A 20,057-nucleotide genomic window follows, 5' to 3' on the forward strand; every position below is an offset into this window, starting at 1 on the left:
AGAGGAGGAGCAAAATCAGAAGATAGATTGTGGAAACAGGACACCCACCATCTGTAATGAGAGAGTCACAGTGATATGGTGAAACAATTATGCACTTTTGTTTAAAAGTGTGACACTTGACACAGACAATATTCGACCAACTGATCAAGTCTACTCGCAGATATACAGTCAGCAGTCACGTGAAAAAGTAAGTACACCCCATGTAAAGTTTTGACTTTTTCAACATATTTCAACATACAGCTATTTGATCTTCATTTCAACAATATTGACAGATAAAGGTGATATAATATAACAAATATCATGAAACATTTACATTTTGTAGTCCATTGTATAATTTAAATAAACATAAATGCAAATTTTGCATGTGGAAAAAGTAAGTACACCCTTGGCTCTAATAGGTGGTATTGCCCCCTTTGGCAGAAACAACCTCGTCGGCGTTTCTTATAACTGTCTACCAGTCTCTGACATCGACTGGGAGAAATTTTTGCCCATTCCTCCATGCAGAATTCTTTCAGCTGTGCGATGTTTGAGGGGTTTCTTGCATGCACAGCTCGTTTCAAATCCCCCCACAACATCTCGATGGGATTTAGATCCGGGCTTTGACTTGGCCATTCCAGAACCCTCCATTTCTTTCTTTTCAGCCATTCCTTGGTAGATTTACTGGTATGTTTAGGGTCATTGTCATGTTGCAAGGTCCACCTTCGGTTGAGCTTCAACTTTCCGACAGATGGCCTCACATTATCCTCAAGCACCCTCTGGTACAATGAAGAATTCATAGTGGATTCTATGATGGTGAGCTGCCTGGGCCCTGATGCAGCAAAGCTGCCCCAAACCATAATATTTCCACCACCATTCTTTACAGTTCGTATCAGGTTCTTGTGGTCAAATGTTGTCTTTGGTTTTCACCAAACATGTCTTCTGGTACTGTGGCCAAATAGCTCTACCTTTGAATCATCTGTCCAGAGCACATTGTTCCAGAAGTGCTGGTCTTTGCCTCAGTGTTCATTGGCAAACTTTAGTCTTGCCCTGATGTTCTTTCTGGACAGCAACGGTTTCCTCCTGGCACACCTCCCATGTAGATCAAATTTGTGCAGCCTCTTTCTAATGGTAGACCTGTGCACTTTGACATCAACAGTGGCAAGAGCTACCTGTAGGTCCCATGATGACATTCTGGGGTTCTTAGAGACTTCTTTCAGCATCTTGCGGTCTGCTCTCGGGCTGAACCTGCTGGGGCGGCCTGGCCTGAACAAGTTGGCAGCTGTTTGGAATCTTCTCCACTTGTAGATGATCTTCCGGACAGTCGAATGATTGATTTCAAATTGCTTGGAGATCTTTTTAAATCCCTTCCCAGACTCGTAGGCATCTATAACCTTCTCTCTGAAGGCCTCAGAGAGCTCTTTTGATCTAGGCATGGTGACGGCGCACACTTCAACAACAAAGAGCAAACCAAACTAAATGTCTGAGGTTTAAATTATAATACAGGTTCCTCCAAGATTCTCTCTAACGATGTTCTAATCATTTGCACCTGAGCTGGTGCACCTGATTCTAATTTTAGGTATTTGAAGTAGTGATAAATGTAGGGGTGTACTTACTTTTTCCACATGTGAAATTTGCATTTATGTTTATTTAAATGATACAATGGACTACAAAATGTAATTGTTTCATGATATTTGTTATATTATATCACCTTTATCTGTCAATATTGTTGAAATGAAGATCAAATAGCTGTATGTTGAAATATGTTGAAAAAGTCAAAACTTTACATTGGGTGTACTTACTTTTTCACGTGACTGTATTCCGAATTGACTTTTCATCAAAATGGCCGCCACATTCAAGATTGGCACCGATGTCTCCTCAGACGCCAAAAAGGGAATAAACTGAAGATTAAAATGGACAAATTTTGTTTTGTTCGACTTCTTTATCTATTTATCAACATTTGGTTGTAGACACCTTGCATTTATTTAAAACTATCAATGACGGGGGTTTGTAGATGTCTCACCTGAAAAAGTAATTTCCTTTGGAGAGTGTATTGGTAGAAATGGGAATTCAGTGTAAATATTCAGTAAACATGTCGTAATGGGTGTAGCTGGTAACTTCGACAACCTTGTTCCATTCTACCAGCTAAGATTTCCAAACCATGCTCGTTGTACCTCCGAAGTTCTGCTCGGGAGTGAGGGTGATATTGCAAAAGCTCAGCTGGAAAACGGGTTTGGGCATGTTTTGGGCCTACCGCCTGACAGAAGATCACCAAAGTTCTTTCCATACCAACCGACCACCTCCAGGCACCTATCCCTCTCCATATTGTTTCTTCAGCTCTGACCTTCCCCCTCTTTCGATACTCCCCATAGGTTTGCTTTCAGCAATTTCCCATCGCATTTCATTCTGGTTTCCCATTCGATGATCCAGAGATCAGTAGTTTCAGTTTCACTTTTCAACATCGGTTTCACTTTGAGATATCAGTTTAGATTTGTCATTGCAACTTGTGATGCTACATGAATAGTGCACAGAAAAGGTTGTCAAATCTGATTTTGGGAGGAATTTCTTTTACAATTATCTAAGGGGTCTAAAGTTTTTCTTAGCATCATACAGGGGTCTAAAGTGTTTAAAGAATCAAGGCTCTTAAAAGGGCCAAATGGGGTCTAAAGGTGTCAAAGGATGAAAGAGCAAAAGGGTCAAAAGTGTCCAAATGGTCTTAAATCGTCCAAAGGGTCTTGAATTAGCGAAAGGGCCTTAAATTGGCCAAAGCGTCTTAAAAAGTCAATAGGTCTGAAAAGTGTTGAAGAAGGTGTACTGTATATGTCCCAGAAGGGTCAAAATGGGTATGAAAGGGATCAAAGGGGTGTAAAGGGTGTAAGGGGTGTAAAGGGTCTAAAGGAGTTTAAAGAGTCTAAGGGTTGTAAAGGGTCTTAAGGTCTAGAGGGTGTAAAGGAGTGAAGCTGTAGCAAATAAATTTCCTCGGGTTCGTAAATATATTCTCGGGAGTGTAACACGGCAATAACGGGCCAAATGACCTCTTCATCACTATAAAACCCCTATTCAGGTACATCGTGGTTAAAAATCTGAAGGTAAAAAGTTTCGTTGTGATTAACCTTGGGAGCTCAAAGCAGTATGATCATTGATCACAAACAAAGAGCAAAACAACAACATACCTTGTTGTGACGATGAGGTAATCGTTGGAGGTTCTTCACCCATGATCAAGTGGTGGTTTGGAGTTGGCATCATATGGGTCCTTTTTTCTACAAACTATTTTTCACACTTGAGATTGATGTTAGATTAGCAGTTAAATTAGCTTTAAATCTATGTGTAGGTTGTTTGTTCTATTTTCAGTTTTTGAATAATTAGCGCATTTGAGAGCTAACGTGACTCCTTTGCTGAACTTACCGATCATGGCAACGTCTTAATTTAGAGTTGTTTCTCACATTTGATAACATATTTGATGATCAGAGCTCACCATCAAACTAATTATATCGATATCCGTGTTGAAATCCAATAAAAATTTGGCTTTTTAATAAAAATTTGTCTATGTGGATCGACCCTCGGAAATCATGGCGACAGATGGCGGCTCGGATGGTTTTAATTTATGAATTGTAAGAAAATAACTCTTTTAAACCCCCTATTTATGTGCAGGGTGGTAAATGATGTTATCCTATCAAGTTTCGTGCCGATTAACCTTGGGAGCTCAGAGGAGTAGGTTCACAAACAAGCAAACAAACAAATGGACATTTCGCTTTTATTTATATATATATATATATATATATATATATATATATATATATATATATATATATATATATATATATATATATATATATATATATAGCCAATATTTAGAATACAGCAGCAGAGTAAATACCAAAATTAGCCCTAATAATTGCATGTTTTGTCTTTTTCAGGCATAGTTTGATGATTAATATTAACAAGTGTAGTTGCATTTGGTGGTGGGTGATGGTGATTGCTTAATGAGATTTGCGGATATTGGTGAAGGGCATCTTCACATCATATAACATGGCACATATAGACAAATGGTGTTGGTGGTGTTGGCTTAGAAATGTCCCTGGTGTTGGCTTAGCAGTTAGGGTGCCGGCTTGGGATCCGAGAATCCTGGGTTCGAATCCCGGTCGATCGCTAAATTAACACCAGGGGGGTTGACTCAGCCTGTCATCCTTCCGAGGTCGGAAAATTGAGTACCAGCTTGCTGGCATGAATGATCCCGGTGTGTACCCCGGTTTAGAATAGGTACACCGTATCCCTGTGCATCGTAAGAGGTGACTAAGGGTTGGGGTCAGGAAGGGCATCCGGCCATAAAAACATTGCCTCAAACAGGGAACCATGATTGTCATGGGGCCTGCAAGGCTAACCCCTGCTCTGGCGGGGAAAATGGCCTTAAAACGATCATTCATTCATTCATTTCATATAGACAATCACTCCGGGAACTCTCCAGTGTCCAGCAATTTCCGAATGAAGAGATTTGGGTTCTGGGTACGACAGTTTTACCAGGAACATATCGCTAATTAAAATGCCTGCCAATGAACATTGATGTTGCCAGCCATTCTGTCGATGTGGGATTAGCTGAAACATCCTGCCGAGGCCAATTTGGCAATCTGAAATGACAGAGTGGAGAAACGAACAGCGGACAGAGCTCAGGATCCTGTGAAGTTTAGTATGTGTTGTCGCCAAGGAAGACCGAAGACACTCCATTGTTTTTCTTCAAAAGGCCTAAAAAGGTAGGAAAAACCGGATTGAAGTCAAACATAAACCATGGTATAGTGCGAACCATGCAAACTCCATTGAAGAGTGCCGAAGTGATTCCAATGAAGCTGCGTTTTTCAAATCGGACGATCTGTCTGGAATGTATACATTACAACTTGAACAAGTGACTGGTGTGGTTTTCCAGAGAGTCCATACTACATGACTCAAGGAATTCATCTTGGCTCAATTTCCTGACTTAGAAGAGTTTAAAGATAGCCGACATGTCATCCTTATCTGAAACGAACACGTCAGTGATCAGAAAATCTGTGGTGAAAGATTTTGACAATGATGCAATTTTCCTTGCTAAGGTGACCAAAATAGTTCTTCAAGAATTACGCACTATGGAGACACTGAATTTATGGGCATGATTAGCGAAGACTGTCAGCAAAAATCCTGGACAGTCCAAAAATCCTGGGCGGTCCAAAAATCCTGGACGGTGCAAAAATCCCGTGCAGTTCAAAAATCCTGGGAAGTGCAAAAATCCTGGGAAGTGCAAAAATCCTGGGAAGTGCAAAAATCCTAGCCAGTCCAAAAATCCTGGGAAGTGCAAAAATCCTGGTCAGTCCAACAATCCTTGGCGGTCCAGAAATCCTGTGTGGTCCAGAAATCCTGGGCGGTCCAAAAATCCTGTGCAGTTCAAAAATCCTGTGCAGTTCAAAAATCCTGTGCGGTCCAAAAATCCTGTGCAGTTCAAAAATCCTGGGCGGTCCAAAAATCCTGGGCAGTTCAAAAATCCCGGGCGGTCCAGAAATCCCGGGCAGTCCAAAAATCCTGGGCGGTCCAAAAATCCTGGGCAGTCCAAAAATCCTGGGCAGTCCAAAAATCCTGGGCGGTCCAAAAATCCTGGGCAGTTCAAAAATCCCGGGCGGTCCAGAAATCCCGGGCAGTCCAAAAATCCTGTGCGGTCCAAAAATCCTGGATGGTCCAAATATCCTGGACAGTCAAAAAATCGACACAACCCATAAATCTGAGCATCACACAGCTGATGAGGTTTAACTGCGCTGTTCAGCTCCTTTTTGTGCGCAATGTCGAGGCTCATGGAGGAGCTAAAACATGAAATTGATCAGGATGTATATGTAGCATAACAAACGGAACAGAAGAGAGAGAAGAGAGGGAAGTGAGAGAAGTGAGAGAAGTGAGAGAGAAGTGAGAGAGAAGTGAGAGAAGAGAGAGAAGAGAGAGAAGAGAGAGAAGAGAGAGAAGAGAGAGAGAAGAGAGAGAGAAGAGAGAGAGAAGAGAGAGAGAAGAGAGAGAGAAGAGAGAGAGAAGAGAGAGAGAAGAGAGAGAGAAGAGAGAGAGAAGAGAGAGAGAAGAGAGAGAAAACCCCAAAGCAAGGTTGAAAGCCAAGATAGAGCGAGACTTGGACAAGCAATGGGTGTGGGGAGGAATGGGGGGCAGGACAGGACAAGATGGATACAGAAGGAAACTCATAGGAGAGAAAAACTGAAAGTTTGGAAGGAGAAGTGATTGGGGTGGGATGGGGGTGAGCGAGGGTAGAAAAGATCATGGTTTTGCATTGGGGATTATTACTATTTTGATTGCAGCCTGTGGGTGCTGGTTGCATAATTGCTGGGAGCACGTCTGTGACACTGATGCAATGCCCCTTGTTTCCAATAAGCTAGTATAGTAATTTTGTCGACCGCGGTAGGATGACAGGCTGAGTCATTCCACCTGGTGTTATGTAACATTGTAACGGCACGACAGGGGGCTCAAACTCAAGAGTTAGTGAGTCAAGACCATGAGATGTTAGTCAACCACCTTAACTGTTAAGCCAATACCAGGTTTTGATTGGAGATGATCCGAGATATTATCTTCCTCCATTTTGAATAACTTATGAAGGGGTATTGAGGATTCGGCAGTGGTGAGGCTGTAGTGAGTGCAGGCATTGGTGAGGATGTAGTAAGGGTAGGCCGTGGTGAGGCTGTAGTGAGTGCAGGCATTGGTGAGGCTGTAGCGAGGGTAGGCCGTGGTGAGGATGTAGTGTGCAGGAATTGGTGAGGATGTAGTGAGGGTAGGCTGTGGTGAGGCTGTAGTGAGTGCAGGCATTGTTGAGGATGTAGCGAGGTTAGGCATTGGTGAGGGTTGGCCTTGGTGAGGCTGTAGTGAGTGCAGGCATTGGTGAGGATGTAGTGAGGGTAGGCAGTGGTGAGGCTGTAGTGAGTGCAGGCATTGGTGAGGATGTAGTGAGGGTAGGCATTGGTGAGGCTGTCGTAAGTGCAGGCATTGGTGAGGATGTAGTGAGGGTAGGCCATGGTGAGGCTGTAGTGAGTGCAGGCATTGGTGAGGATGTAGCGAGGGTAGGCAGTGGTGAGGATGTAGTGAGTGCAGGCATTGTTGAGGATGTAGCGAGGTTAGGCATTGGTGAGGGTTGGCCTTGGTGAGGCTGTAGTGAGTGCAGGCATTGGTGAGGATGTAGTAAGGGTAGGCCATGGTGAGGCTGTAGTGAGTGCAGGCATTGGTGAGGCTGTAGCGAGGGTAGGCCATGGTGAGGATGTAGTGAGTGCAGGCATTGGTGAGGGTTGGCCTTGGTGAGGCTGTCGTGAGTGCAGGCAGTGGTGAGGCTGTAGTGAGTGCAGGCATTGGTGAGGATGTAGCGAGGGTAGGCCATGGTGAGGCTGTAGTGAGTGCAGGCATTGGTGAGGATGTAGCGAGGGTAGGCAGTGGTGAGGCTGTAGTGAGTGCAGGCATTGGTGAGGATGTAGCATTGTAGCAAGGGTAGGCATTGGTGAGGCTGTAGTTAGTGCAAGCATTGGTGAGGGTGCAGCAATATAGAAAGGTAGCAATGAGGCCAGGGAGACGGTTCTTCATATCGATTAAACTATTATAATGTAAATTATTCATTCCACAGGAAAGATCATACACATAGAGTTGTGTGCAGTTTTGAAGGAGCAGGGATTAGAGACATTGAAGGAAGATCAAATTACATCATATCGGGTCACGGCAGAAAGACGTTGGGTGTGCTACACCTAGGAGCAAATGATGTCGGGAAAGTTTATTCAGAGGATTGGAAAGATAGACACAGGATATTGGGAAAGCAGCTGAGAGCAAAGGCTTGTGGGGCAATGTTTTGTGGGATTCTCCCTCGATTAGGAAATGGAATATAATGTATGAGCAGCGCAACACATACCAACCTACAGCTTAAAGAATGGTTTTGGGAGGAAGGAAGGTTTTGGATTTAGGAAGCAGTGGGAACTGAAAAAAAAGTGGACAGATGTGAGCCCCTCCGCTGTCTCCCACAAAAAAGTGAAAAGTTGATTACGTCCGCAGAAATGTTTCACCCCCTGTACCTGTCTGTGTGTTTATTTGTGAGCAGGATATCTCAAAAAGTTAGCACATAAAAAAAGTATTTTAGCATCATATTCCAGGTGATAACCAGGAGCCTGCCACACCTTTCTCATCCCCATTCAGGAGCCTGCCACACCTTTCTCATCCCCATTCAGGAGCCTGCCACACCTTTCTCATCCCCATTAATCCCTCCCCACCACCCCAACCCCCCCATTCCCTCAATGGAATTAAGTCTTTGACTTGATAGATTTACTTTATGCGGTGTTGGTGTATGATGGGTCGAATGGCCTCCTCCTGCATCACATTTCCTTGTTATAGGTTTTTGGCGGGCGCACGCCGAGCTTGGCGTCTGATACCCCCATACCCCAACCCCCATCCCTCCCGAGCCAGGCGCCACAGGCTATTGCCTTGGTTGCCTGCCCCTATGTCTGGCCCTGCCTGGAGGGAAGAATGAGATCGAACAGAATATGGAACTTGATTCCATAGGTGGGAGAAAAGGGGAACAAATGAGTGAGCGGAGTTTCTGGATTATGGGAGTTTCCCCGGAGGGGGATTTCTGGTCGACCATGTGCTCCCTGCTGAAACCTTCAGGTGGGGGTAGAGCATGGCCAGAGGGTGCAAGACCAGAAAGGAGGTGGTAGAAAACAAAGAGATCACCAACCTGTCTGTGGAGGTGAAAATGATGTCCCTAAGACCTTCACGGGAGATTCCAATGATCTTGAAGGCCTTGGCCATAGGTGCTATATATATTTTTAATGGCTGCCATTTGAGATGAATTTCAAGTGGGCCTGTCTGTACTATTGATCAGCTGGTCATATAGTACAGTAGTGCAAGTGTTGGCACTGAACCAAAAGTAAACACTTCGGTCTATTCTCTGCATCATGCATGTTGCCCCACTAAAAGCTCGGCCCTGTGCCTCCTTCCTTCTGGGAGATGCAGATGATTATGATCGCTTCGGAATCCACAGCAGCCAGGCCTGGTTGAAGCAGAAGCAGAAGCAGCACCTGCAGTGGCTGGGTTGATAAACTGAGCTACAGACAAAGGTCTTGACGTCCATGAGAAGTTCACATTTGCTGTGGAAGTCTTGTATGATGGAGAATGCCCTGTCTGTACCTGGCTCTGGAGCACACCTTTGATATATGGTCTGCCCAGGAGAGGCCACACCTGATGCTGAGGCCCAAAAGCATAATAAATTAGAACGCGCAAGAACACAAAAGGATCTATAGAACACTCGAGGATAATAAATAACTACTAATTTGATCCCAGGTACTGACATGCAGCCCACTTAGTCACCTTTCTCTATTTCCTCCACTTCTACTTTTCATACATCATTGCTCTTCAGCCCAAATCAAGGTGCATAGTGCAAAGTTCAAAGGTCATAGTACATATTTACGTCTGATAGGATAGTGCGGGAGGTAGTACAATTGTGCTGCGTAGTCTGGGTTTGAATTCCAATCTGACTATAGAAACTATCCGATTGGTTTCGCATGCAGGGGAAGTCGACAATGTGTGCGCCATTGCTTGGGTGGGTGTTAGGTCGGGCTTCCCATTTCCTCGCATTAGAGGGTGAGCACTGAAGGTCACACGGCGTCCTTTGTGAAGAGTAGGCGAGCATTTGCCGGCACACACCCCAATCCCTCCTCCTTCCAAATGTCCAGTTTTCCCTCCTGATAGTTTATTTTGCATCCATCTTGACCACCACATGCATCCTCCGTTGCCCCTCATTCCTCCCCACACCCTTTGATTGTCCAAGTCTGCATTGAACTTGGCCTTCAACTCTGCTAGTGGTGTTGGGGTTAGGATTGTGTCCTGATGGGTGATCCATTTAGTGTACTAATCCAACTCTTCCACGAGCCTCGACTATCTTCTTATAATAGAGAAAACTTATGTGGTTATGTTTGTTTATTTGCGACCAAAACGTCTTATTCATCTTCAATTAAAATTAACACCCAAAACACAGTCCGTGAACTCTTAATTACGTTTAGACTGCTGAGACCCCTCAGACCTTTAACGATCCTTTAAGTCCCCAAAGACCCTTAAGATCACCAATACCCCTGAACACCCAAAATACCCATAAAGACCCAAAATACTCTGAAGACCCAAAAGACCCTTAAAGGCCCTAAGGATCCAAAAGACCCTGAAGACCCAAATGTCCCCGAATACCCAAGAGACCTGAAGACCCAAAATACACTGAAGATCCAAAAGACCCCAAAGACCCAAAACACCCTGAATACCCAAATACCCCGAAGACCCAAAAGACCCCAAAGACTCGAAAGACCCCGAAGACCCAAAACACCCTGAAGACCCAAAACACCCTAAAGACCACAAAGACCCTTAAAGACCCAAAAGCCCCTGAAGATCCAAATGGCCCTGAAGACACCAAAGACTCAAAATACCCCAAATACCCAAAACACCCAAAATACCCATAAAGGCCCAGAGGATCCAAAAGACCCCTGAAGACCCAAAAGACACGGAAGACCCAAAACACCCTGAAGACCAAAAAGAACCCCAAAGACCCAAAATACCCCGAAGACCCAAAACACCCCGAATACCCAAAATATTCTTAAAGCCTCAGAGGAACCAAAAGACCCTTAAACCAAAAAGCCCCTGAAGACCCAAAAGACCCCGGAGACCCAAAATACCATGGAGAGCCCGAAGACCCAAAACACCCAAAAGACCCCGAAGACCCAAAATACCTGAAGATCCAAAAGACCCGGAAGATACAAAAGACCTGAAGACCTAAAACATCCTGAAGAGCCAAAATACTCAGAAGACCCCAAAGACCCTTAAAGACCCAAAAGACCATTAAATACCCCGAAGAACCAAAATACCCCAAATACCCTTAAATACCCAGAGGAACCAAAAGACCCTTAAGACCCTTAAGACCCCAAAGCCCCTGAAGACACTGAAGACCCAAAAGACCCAAAATACCCTTAAAGGGCCAGAGGATCCAAAAAGACCCTGAAGATCCAAATGGCACTGAAGACCCAAAACACCATGAAGACCTAAAACACCATGAATACCCAAAAGACACTGAATACCCAAAATACACCGAAATGGTCAAAGATGCCTATCCCTCTGAAACGACGTGTGGTGAGGTGTGCGGAGTGCGCCGAGTCACGCTCGTTGATACAAAAGAAAACGTCCTGCTCTAACCTAAAGGATGCACTGCATCAGTGCCACAGCTGCGCCCCCAGCAAATGATGCCACCTACAGCCTTGTGCTGCATACGAATGAAGAAGATGCACTTCGTTTGTCATGGCAGGTCTGTGACCCAAGTTGTACATTAAACGCATTGGAAACCCCAATATCAGGAGCCACCACAAATTACACTTACTGACTTATACCCCACTGATGCATCTGAGATATCATATATATTGTTGCGGTTGTGGGAAACGACTAAAAAGTAATGGCAACCACCATACAGGTCCCTTAGAATAGTTATTCCAAAGCAGACCATTATCTTAGTCCCTTTCCATTGTTTCGGGTTAGTATGTCATGCGTTGGGGAAAGGAAAGATAGGTCCTCCACCAATAAGGGATAATTTACCAGGCAATGCACCAGGCTCAAAGGCACACCATGGTGTCCAGGCTCAGAAACCCACCAATCAGGGTGAAAGTTACTTTGGGGGAACTTGTGGGGGGGAGTAACAAGCTCCACCAATAGGGAACCAGGGCACCTCCAAGATACCGCCCCACCCTGGCGAGGGAGAACAAAGGGTTTTTGAACACGCACTCTCTTGATTTTTGGACATTGTGGACCGAACACGTGCTTGTATTGATTCTCTCTCTGGCCGTTCTCTCGCCCCACTGGGCACGTGTGCTCCACTCTCTTGGGAGTGGACTTTGTGACTCAGCACACGTGCATTTGCTCGCTCTGGCCATTCTCTCTCGACCCACTTTTTTTTTTTTTTTTTTTTTGTATACACTGAATCGAGGCACGTGAAAGAGCTAATACCACTTACCACTTGTCTGCAAGATTATTCGACTCTGGGCCTGTCTCTCTCTCTCTCTCTGCCGGGTTCACTCAGCTTCTGCATGTGATTGCTCTCTTGGCCGGACTCTCCCTGCTCCCTCTCGCTGCACGTGGACACGACAAAGAGGCCTTGAACTTGCTCGTTTTGCACGTGTTCATTGTTCTCCGCTGGCAGCCGGACACTCTCTTGGTGCATGTGCGCACGACCTTACCTATCCAAGTCCGTGCTGATAATCGACTTCACTCTGCTGTGCTGCGAGGAATCCGGAGCATCCTTTGTGCTATCAGGTTCCCTACGTTTGTTTGTTCGTTCCCCTCCCCTCGCTGTGAAAGTGTGCTGGGCCCATGTGGACGTGGTGTTTATTCGTAGTAATCATAATAAGGCGTAGGATAAGCTAAGTTCTGGCTTCTCGTCCGTTTTTCTTTCCTATTGAAATAATTACAGTACATTGTAAATATTTGAAAATGAATCAAATCGTTAAAACGTTTTCCTTTTCTCTCTGTCCGTGAATGCCTTTTCCGACATTGATCCACCATTGTTCGTACCCAGAGTAAAGATCGGCTGTAACGACATTACCATTATTCCGGCAGGTTACCAACGGTATTCGCTCGGCCATCTAAAATGGTGTACCGTCGAAGGGTACGGTGCGTTCCCCGATTGGGACCGTTACGTGGTACAGGTAACCTATTGCGTGACGGATCATTCGGCGTTCATAGTTGCTGATTCGCAACATGCGAAGCACGAAGTTATTTGTGCGCGGCAGCCACAGGTCCGGTAAGTTCAGGAGCGAACAGAGGTTAACCCCTCGTAGTAAACCTCGTATATATATACACAAAGAATTAAGTTAAGCACCCCTACACAACGAATTAAGGTAAGCACCCCCTAATATATATTCTTTGTGTATATGTATACATTGGCATATATTCTAAGGTATGTGAGATCAAATAATGATTGGTATGACATTAGCAATTATCCATTGATGAAATGCAGATGAGTGCACTCATCTGTGACGCCCATCGCTCGTGCAGCACGATCACGTGGGTCCTACACACGTTATTGACGCAAAGATCGCTAGAGGTCTTCTCAGAACAATGACTGTACGTTAGAAAACATAAACGTCATCCACACTGTCCGTGATGGACCTATAGCTCCATACTTAAATTGAGGTGAAAATATGCCTAAAATTCCCAAAAAATTTCACCTTAAATTATTCAGAATAAAATATTGAAAACGGCATGATTGTTATGTTTTTATGTGACCATGATATCACTTCTCCAGAAAATATAGCAATATCATGGGTATATTACACTGTTTTGACGACAACAAACTTGTAATGTGCGAGGTTGTAAAAAAACGGGGGGGGGGGGGGGGTGCTTAACTTAATTCTTTGTGTATACATACTGCCCATCCTCGCTATACATTCGGTGTTCAGGAGCGGGATTCTGCTCCGGCCACCTTAACAAGATATATATATGGTATATATTGTATATATACAGTGCATTCAGAAAGTATTCAGACCCCTTCATTTTTTTCACATATTGTTATGTTGCAGCCTTATGCTGAAATCGTTTAAATTAATTTTTCCCCTCATCAATCTACACTCAATACCCCATAATGACAAAGAGAAAACAGGATTTTAGAAAGTTTTGCAAATTTATTAAAAAGCAAAAACTTAAATATCACATTGACATAAGTATTCATACCCTTTGCTACGACACTTGAAATTTAGCTCAGGTGCCTCCCATTTCTCTTGATCATCTTTAAGATGTTTCTACACCTTGATTGGAGTCCACCTGTGGTAAATTCAATTGATTGGACATGATTTGGAAAGGCACACACCTGTCCATATTAGGTCTCACAGCTGACAATGCATATCAGAGCAAAAACCAAGCCATGAGGTCAAAGGAACTGCCTGCAGAGCTCAGAGACAGGATTGTGTCGAGGCACAGATCTGGGGAAGCCCACAAAAAAATCTCTGCTGCATTGAAGGTTCCCAAGAGCACAGTGGCCTCCATAATTCTTAAATGGAAGAAGTTTGGAACAACCAGGACTCTTCCTAGAGCTGGCCGCCCGGCCAAACTGAGCAATCGGGGGAGAAGGGCCTTGGTAATAGAGGTGACCAAGAACCCGATGGTCACTCTGGCTGAGCTTCAGAGATCCTGTGTGGAGATGGGAGAAACTTCCAGAAGGACAACCATCACTGCAACACTCCACCGATCTGGGCTTTTTGGCAGAGTGGCCAGACGGAAGCCTCTCCTCAGTGAAAGACACGTGAAAGCCCGCTTGGAGTTTGCAAAAAAGCACCTAAACGACTCTCAGACTGTGAACAAGATTCTGTGGTCTGATGAAACCAAGATTGAACTGTTTGGCTTCCGTCTGGCCACTCTGCCACAAAGCCCAGATCGGTGGAATGTTGCAGTGATGTTTGTCCTTCTGGAAGTTTCTCCCATCTCCACACAGGATCTCTGAAGCTCAGCCAGAGTGACCATCGTGTTCTTGGTCACCTCTCTTACCAAGGCCCTTCTCCCCCGATTGCTCAGTTTGGTCGGGCGGCCAGCTCTAGGAAGAGTCCTGGTTGTTCCAAACTGCTTCCATTTAAGAATTATGGAGGCCACTGTGCTCTTGGAAACCTTCAATGCAGCAGAGATTTTTTGTGGGCTTCCCCAGATCTGTGCCTCGACACAATCCTGTCTCTGAGCTCTGCAGGCAGTTCCTTCGACCTCATGGCTTGGTTTTGGCTCTGATATGCATTGTCAGCTGTGAGACCTTATATAGACAGGTGTGTGCCTTTCCAAATCATGTCCAATCAATTGAATTTACCACAGGTGGAATCCAATAAAGGTGTAGAAACATCTCAAAGATGATCAAGAGAAATGGGAGGCACCTGAGCTAAATTTCAAGTGTCATAGCAAAGGGTATGAATACTTATGTCAATGTGATATTTAAGTTTTTTCTTTTTAATAAGTTTGCAAAACTTTCTAAAATACTGTTTTCTCTTTGTCATTATGAGGTATTGAGTGTGGATTGATGAGGGAAAAAATGAATTTAAACGATTTCAGCATAAGGCTGCAACATAACAAAATGTGAAAAAAGTGAAGGGGTCTGAATACTTTCTGAATGCACTGTATATATACACAATATAGATTTATTTATTTCCCTTTTTTACCAGCATCATTGCAGGAATAGCTTCCTGCTGATAAGCCAACAAATGCATCGGATAGGATATTACTCTTGAAACAATTCTTATGTAATGTTTACATCCAGTAAATGGGGAAAGTCACTCTATGGTCACCTATCTGACTGATGAACTTGGGTCTCTATATTAACCAGGTTTCTCCACGGTTCTTCTTCCCTATACCCGTAGATGCCAATGAGCAAGCTACAGGCCAGTTTCTACGAGACAGCCTTGTTGTACGGAAGCTTTGTGCAGAGAAATTCGCCAATGCATAGAATTCATTGTGAAACGAAGGACACAATGCTGTGGAAGAACAGTTCCTATCTTGGTCTGGAATTTAATTAATCTGATCGTCCACGTAGCCCCTGCAATAATATCTTTTCTTTCTACCTTTTTGTTGTGACATTTCATACTTCTGTCTTAAGATTGAATTGCATGAACATGCAATGTCAAGCTAACTTGTGTAAAATAAAATCTGTTATTGTTACCTTCATAAATATTTATATAACTGTACAGCAGCTTGTCATTGCAATTACACGAATTTAAGGGTGAAGTGAAAGTAGCATTGCAAAAAAAACGTTGCTTTAAAACAAACCCAACCCCACACATTGCACCACCGCACATTGCACCCCCGCACATTGCACCACCACACATTGCACCCCCACACATTGCACCCTGCACATTGCACCCCGCACATTGCACCCCACAAAATGCACCCCAGCACATTGCACCCACACACATTGCACTCCCGTACAATGCACCCCGCATATTGCACCCACACACATTGCACTCCCGTACAATGCACCCCGCACATTGCACCCCCGCACATTGCACCCCCGCACATTGCACCCCCGCACATTGCACCCCCGCACATTGCACCCCAGCACATTGCATCCCCAAACATTGCACTGCCGCACATTGCACCCCGCACATTGCACCCCGCACATTGCACCCCGCACATTACACCAACGCACATTGCACCCCCGCACATTTCACCCCACGCATTGCAACCCCGCATACACATACCCACCTCAACCACCCCTGGAGACATTCCAAAATAGTGTGAGTTTCTCCTAATATAACAAAGATGCACTATCTCTATTTTCATCAACAATGTATAACACAGCACCACACTGTCGTTGGTTTGTGTGTTTTTAGGAAACGGACACATGGTGAATTTTGACCGCAACGGAGACGCTGACGGTGACATTGATATTCTCTTCCTCCAAAATGGACAGGTATATCCAAAGCCGTGCCAACCTCTTATGTTATATCTTTACTACTGCTCGTGTTCCATCAGTTTTCCTTCAACCTTCAGTTTTGCTGTAGCGTGAAGCAAAAAGATTATCTTCTCCCTTTTCAAAAGTTGTTTCATACTTTCATTTCCACATCACAACTCAGTTTAGTTAAAAAGAGAAACGAGGCGGTTCAGAAGAAAAGGATGATGCCATATCACCGATCAAATGTGGCTCGCATCAATGATCAAATGTGAATATTATCAACATTAACAACACATGAAACGCCCAGCTGGAAATTTGAATAATAACCCATCACTGTTTCATAATAGACTTCTCCACGTACTGTTGATGTACAATGTGAGAGCCCTTTGTCTGTCTCTGTGTGAGTGTCGCACATAGATGGCTAATTTTGATCGCTGAACAGATCTTCCTCAAATTTTTAGAGGATCATTAGTAAGTGCCGGGAAGTGAATGTATAGTGTATGTATGTATGTATGTATGTATATATATATATATATATATATGTATATATATATGTATATATATATGTATATATATATATGTATATATGTATATATAATCATTGATTTAGCATAGCGCGATTTGGTCAACGTCGGGTGGAATCGGGGGGAATTGTTAGGTCGCGGCAATACCACCGCTCGGTAAATAACATGCGATCCGTAACTATACATATATATATATATATATATTGTTACGGATCGCATGTTATTTACCGAGCGGTGGTATTGCCGCGACCTAACAATTCCCCCGATTCCACCCGACGTTGACCAAATCGCGCTATGCTAAATCAATGATTTAGAAAGGACACAACGACTGGGATAAATGAAACGACACAAAAGGTACAGTTCTCAAGACCTCCGGAGGAGGATATAATTGGTGGTGGAGAAAAGGGGTAGATTACAAGGTAAGGAGGTAAAGACACAGAAGAGATAGGCACTTAGACACAATCTTATCTATCCCAGACAGACCACAGACAAATGGAACAAGACTGACTTACACAGGGATTGATGGCAGGGAAGGACAGGCAGTCGATAGCACAAGGTGCACCTTGGCTCAGGGACAGGATACAGCTCAGTCTTTGGGAGGTCTCTCGGCGCTCGGAGGGTGCGTCCTTTCTCCTTCAGCTCTGCGCGCATCTGACGTCACCTCCCTCTTTCTGCGCATGCTCAGCGGGGAGTGACACGCCCTCGGCTCGTTGGCTCCGCCCCAGATGGGATCGGTCTGCCGCTTCTATTGGGTGCGGGGGTTACCGGGCTCCGCCCTTGACGAGGAGCTGACAGCGAGCCCCTACCTGGTAACCCCGTCGAGCACATGCTCGATGGCGGCTCGTTGGACAGGCATGGTGCACTCCCAACACCCCCTACCAACCAAGCCGGAGTGAGGACGCACACTCCCCGCGCCGCCGCCGTTGTTGTTGTTGTTGTTGTTGTTGAACCATGAGGAAGAGCTGCGGGGAGGTATTGGGAGGTCCTAAACTTCCTAACGGTGCCATACAATCACATTCTGGTGCAACGAAGAGTCAGAATTAATGGAAACGAGTCCTTAACTGACATAGACTAAGAATAACTAGCAAGATGTCCTATAGTTGTCTACCTGAGATGCGGTGGACCTGGATGCGACATTTAATGGGGGAAAGAGGGGGAGGTCGGGTCTACAGAGTGTTGTTTACAGAAAATGGGACTAGGGAATGGGGGATTGGGGATAGTTGGGAAGGATGAGGAAATAGGGGAATATTTACAAGCGGATATGGATGGATGTAAATCCCATATCCGCAACATTGCACCCTTCTCTACCTCGGGGCGTTCCGACCCGATAAATTTTTACCTACGTTAGTGTGGCACTCAGATGTAGTTCCCTCTACTATTAACTCAACCCTGAGTGCGACAGTTTTACAGATGTTCACAAATGAGTAAATATGTCCCCCTGCGACGTTGCACCCTTCTCCTCACAGAAACACACCCACAGGATAACCGAATCGCGGAAAGCATTCTCAAACTAAACATACAGCCGGTAGGGAGCATTATTTACACAAGACTGACTGATATTTACACTACGATCCAGGACCTGTTCTTTGAGGAACACATGCAGATGTTATGCATAGAGAGAGAGCACGCATGCCAGCATCGATACACCAACCCACGAGTGCCCTGTGGCCCTACGGCCTTTAATAATGTGCAGAGCACCCCGTCCAAGCACCAAAAGCACCACCCCATACACACAGTCAGCACCATCCGGTGCACCAATAAAGTGTTCATAAAAATGCACAATTAAGGGTCCATGGTCACCGGTGGTGTCGCAGCCGGCCGATGTTCTGCCGCTGGTCTTGCCTTCCTGGAGTGCACTTGGCCTTCTGGCTTCTTTAAAAATAAAGAAAGGCGCCAACCGCATCCATTTCTAAATTGTGGCCGTCAGGGGGGCCAACTATAAGTGGTTCACCTGTATGGCATAGGTGCCACGTTGACCCAGAGGTCCATCCACGGGTGGTGCTTGCCCGCAAAAGAACTGCGGTCCATTGTGGGTGGCCACCAAAATTGCGGTCCATATGGTGTATCGATCCAGGCAGCAAGCAGCGGAAGTACAGGCCCACAACTGCAGAGCCAACACCTCTCTCTCCTCTCTCTCTGCCCCAAAGCCAGATCCTCGGAGGTGGGAGACAAAATAAGACAAGTGAGCAAGGTGGTAAGGGCGCAAAAGTGCACGCAATACAAGGTAATGCACACTGGGGGCACATGGGAACCAGGTGAGACAGGTACGTTCCTACCGTACACCCCCCCCCCCCCCACCAGGTAACCTACATTGCCCCTCCCTTACCCCTTACGGTATCCACAAAACACAACACTACCCATAAACATCTACTTTACACATCAACAAACGTCCCTACTGTCTTCCCCGTTCCTCCCATAAACCAAATTCGTCTTCTCTCCCTCCTAACCAATCAAATTTGCCATTTCCAACTCTCATCAAAATTTGCCATCTCCAACTCAACATCAAAATTTGCCATCACCAATTCATCATCAGTCCCTCCTAAAGAGGGAGAGATGGAATCACCCCAATGTCTCATCCACGCCGTGATGCGTCTCACAAATCCACACAGCAATTCTCCCTTCCTGCAACACAGAACAAAGGAACACAGGTGTGGAGTCATCATCACCACAGGTAAGTGGCTGCGTATGGTGCGACAGGTTCATCAATCCTAACTATTTCCTAAATGACTTTAACAACTTTACATTACCCGGGGTCTTTCCCTGCCAATCCATTGGCCAACTTACACTATGGGTTCTAAAAACCAATTCCCATTGACCAAACTGTGGTGCTTCTCAAGTTGGGGTCTCACTCCCCCGATTCATCACTCGGTGCCCCCGCACAATTTCGGTGGCTGGGTCGTGTGACGCTCCCAGCTGGTCCGCCCACCTGCACACCTCCACCACTGTTGTTGCCTACCGAGCTCACCTGCTCCTCACCCTAACCTAACTAACTGGGGAAGGCCCTCTCGCACTCTCACCCCCTCAGTGCCCTCTCTGGCACGGGCTGCCCGATCCACACCCGGGATCCTCAGGCACCCACTGACACGAACGGCTCCCAGAGCCCACCTGCGGCCTCACCTGGCCGACAT

At 45.3% G+C, this 20,057-nt stretch overlaps 1 protein-coding gene across 2 annotated transcripts in view; it reads left to right on the forward strand.

Annotated features, from left to right (window-relative positions):
• LOC137426970 (guanylyl cyclase C) overlaps nucleotides 1-20,057 on the forward strand; it is a 445,743-nt gene that overhangs the window by 62,270 nt on the left and 363,416 nt on the right. For both annotated transcript variants that reach the window (XR_013623586.1, XM_078778805.1), the window contains exons 8-9: nucleotides 15,375-15,513; nucleotides 16,344-16,423. Coding sequence is in view for 1 of the 2 variants with exons in the window: in XM_078778805.1 (XP_078634931.1) it covers nucleotides 15,375-15,513; nucleotides 16,344-16,423 (219 nt within the window). In the remaining variant the exon portion in view is untranslated. The remainder of the gene's footprint in view (nucleotides 1-15,374; nucleotides 15,514-16,343; nucleotides 16,424-20,057) is intronic.

The sequence above is a fragment of the Myxine glutinosa genome, chromosome 5, assembly GCF_964187855.1.
Source record: "Myxine glutinosa chromosome 5, kmMyxGlut1.1, whole genome shotgun sequence".
In the NCBI taxonomy this organism is placed as follows: domain Eukaryota; kingdom Metazoa; phylum Chordata; class Myxini; order Myxiniformes; family Myxinidae; genus Myxine; species Myxine glutinosa.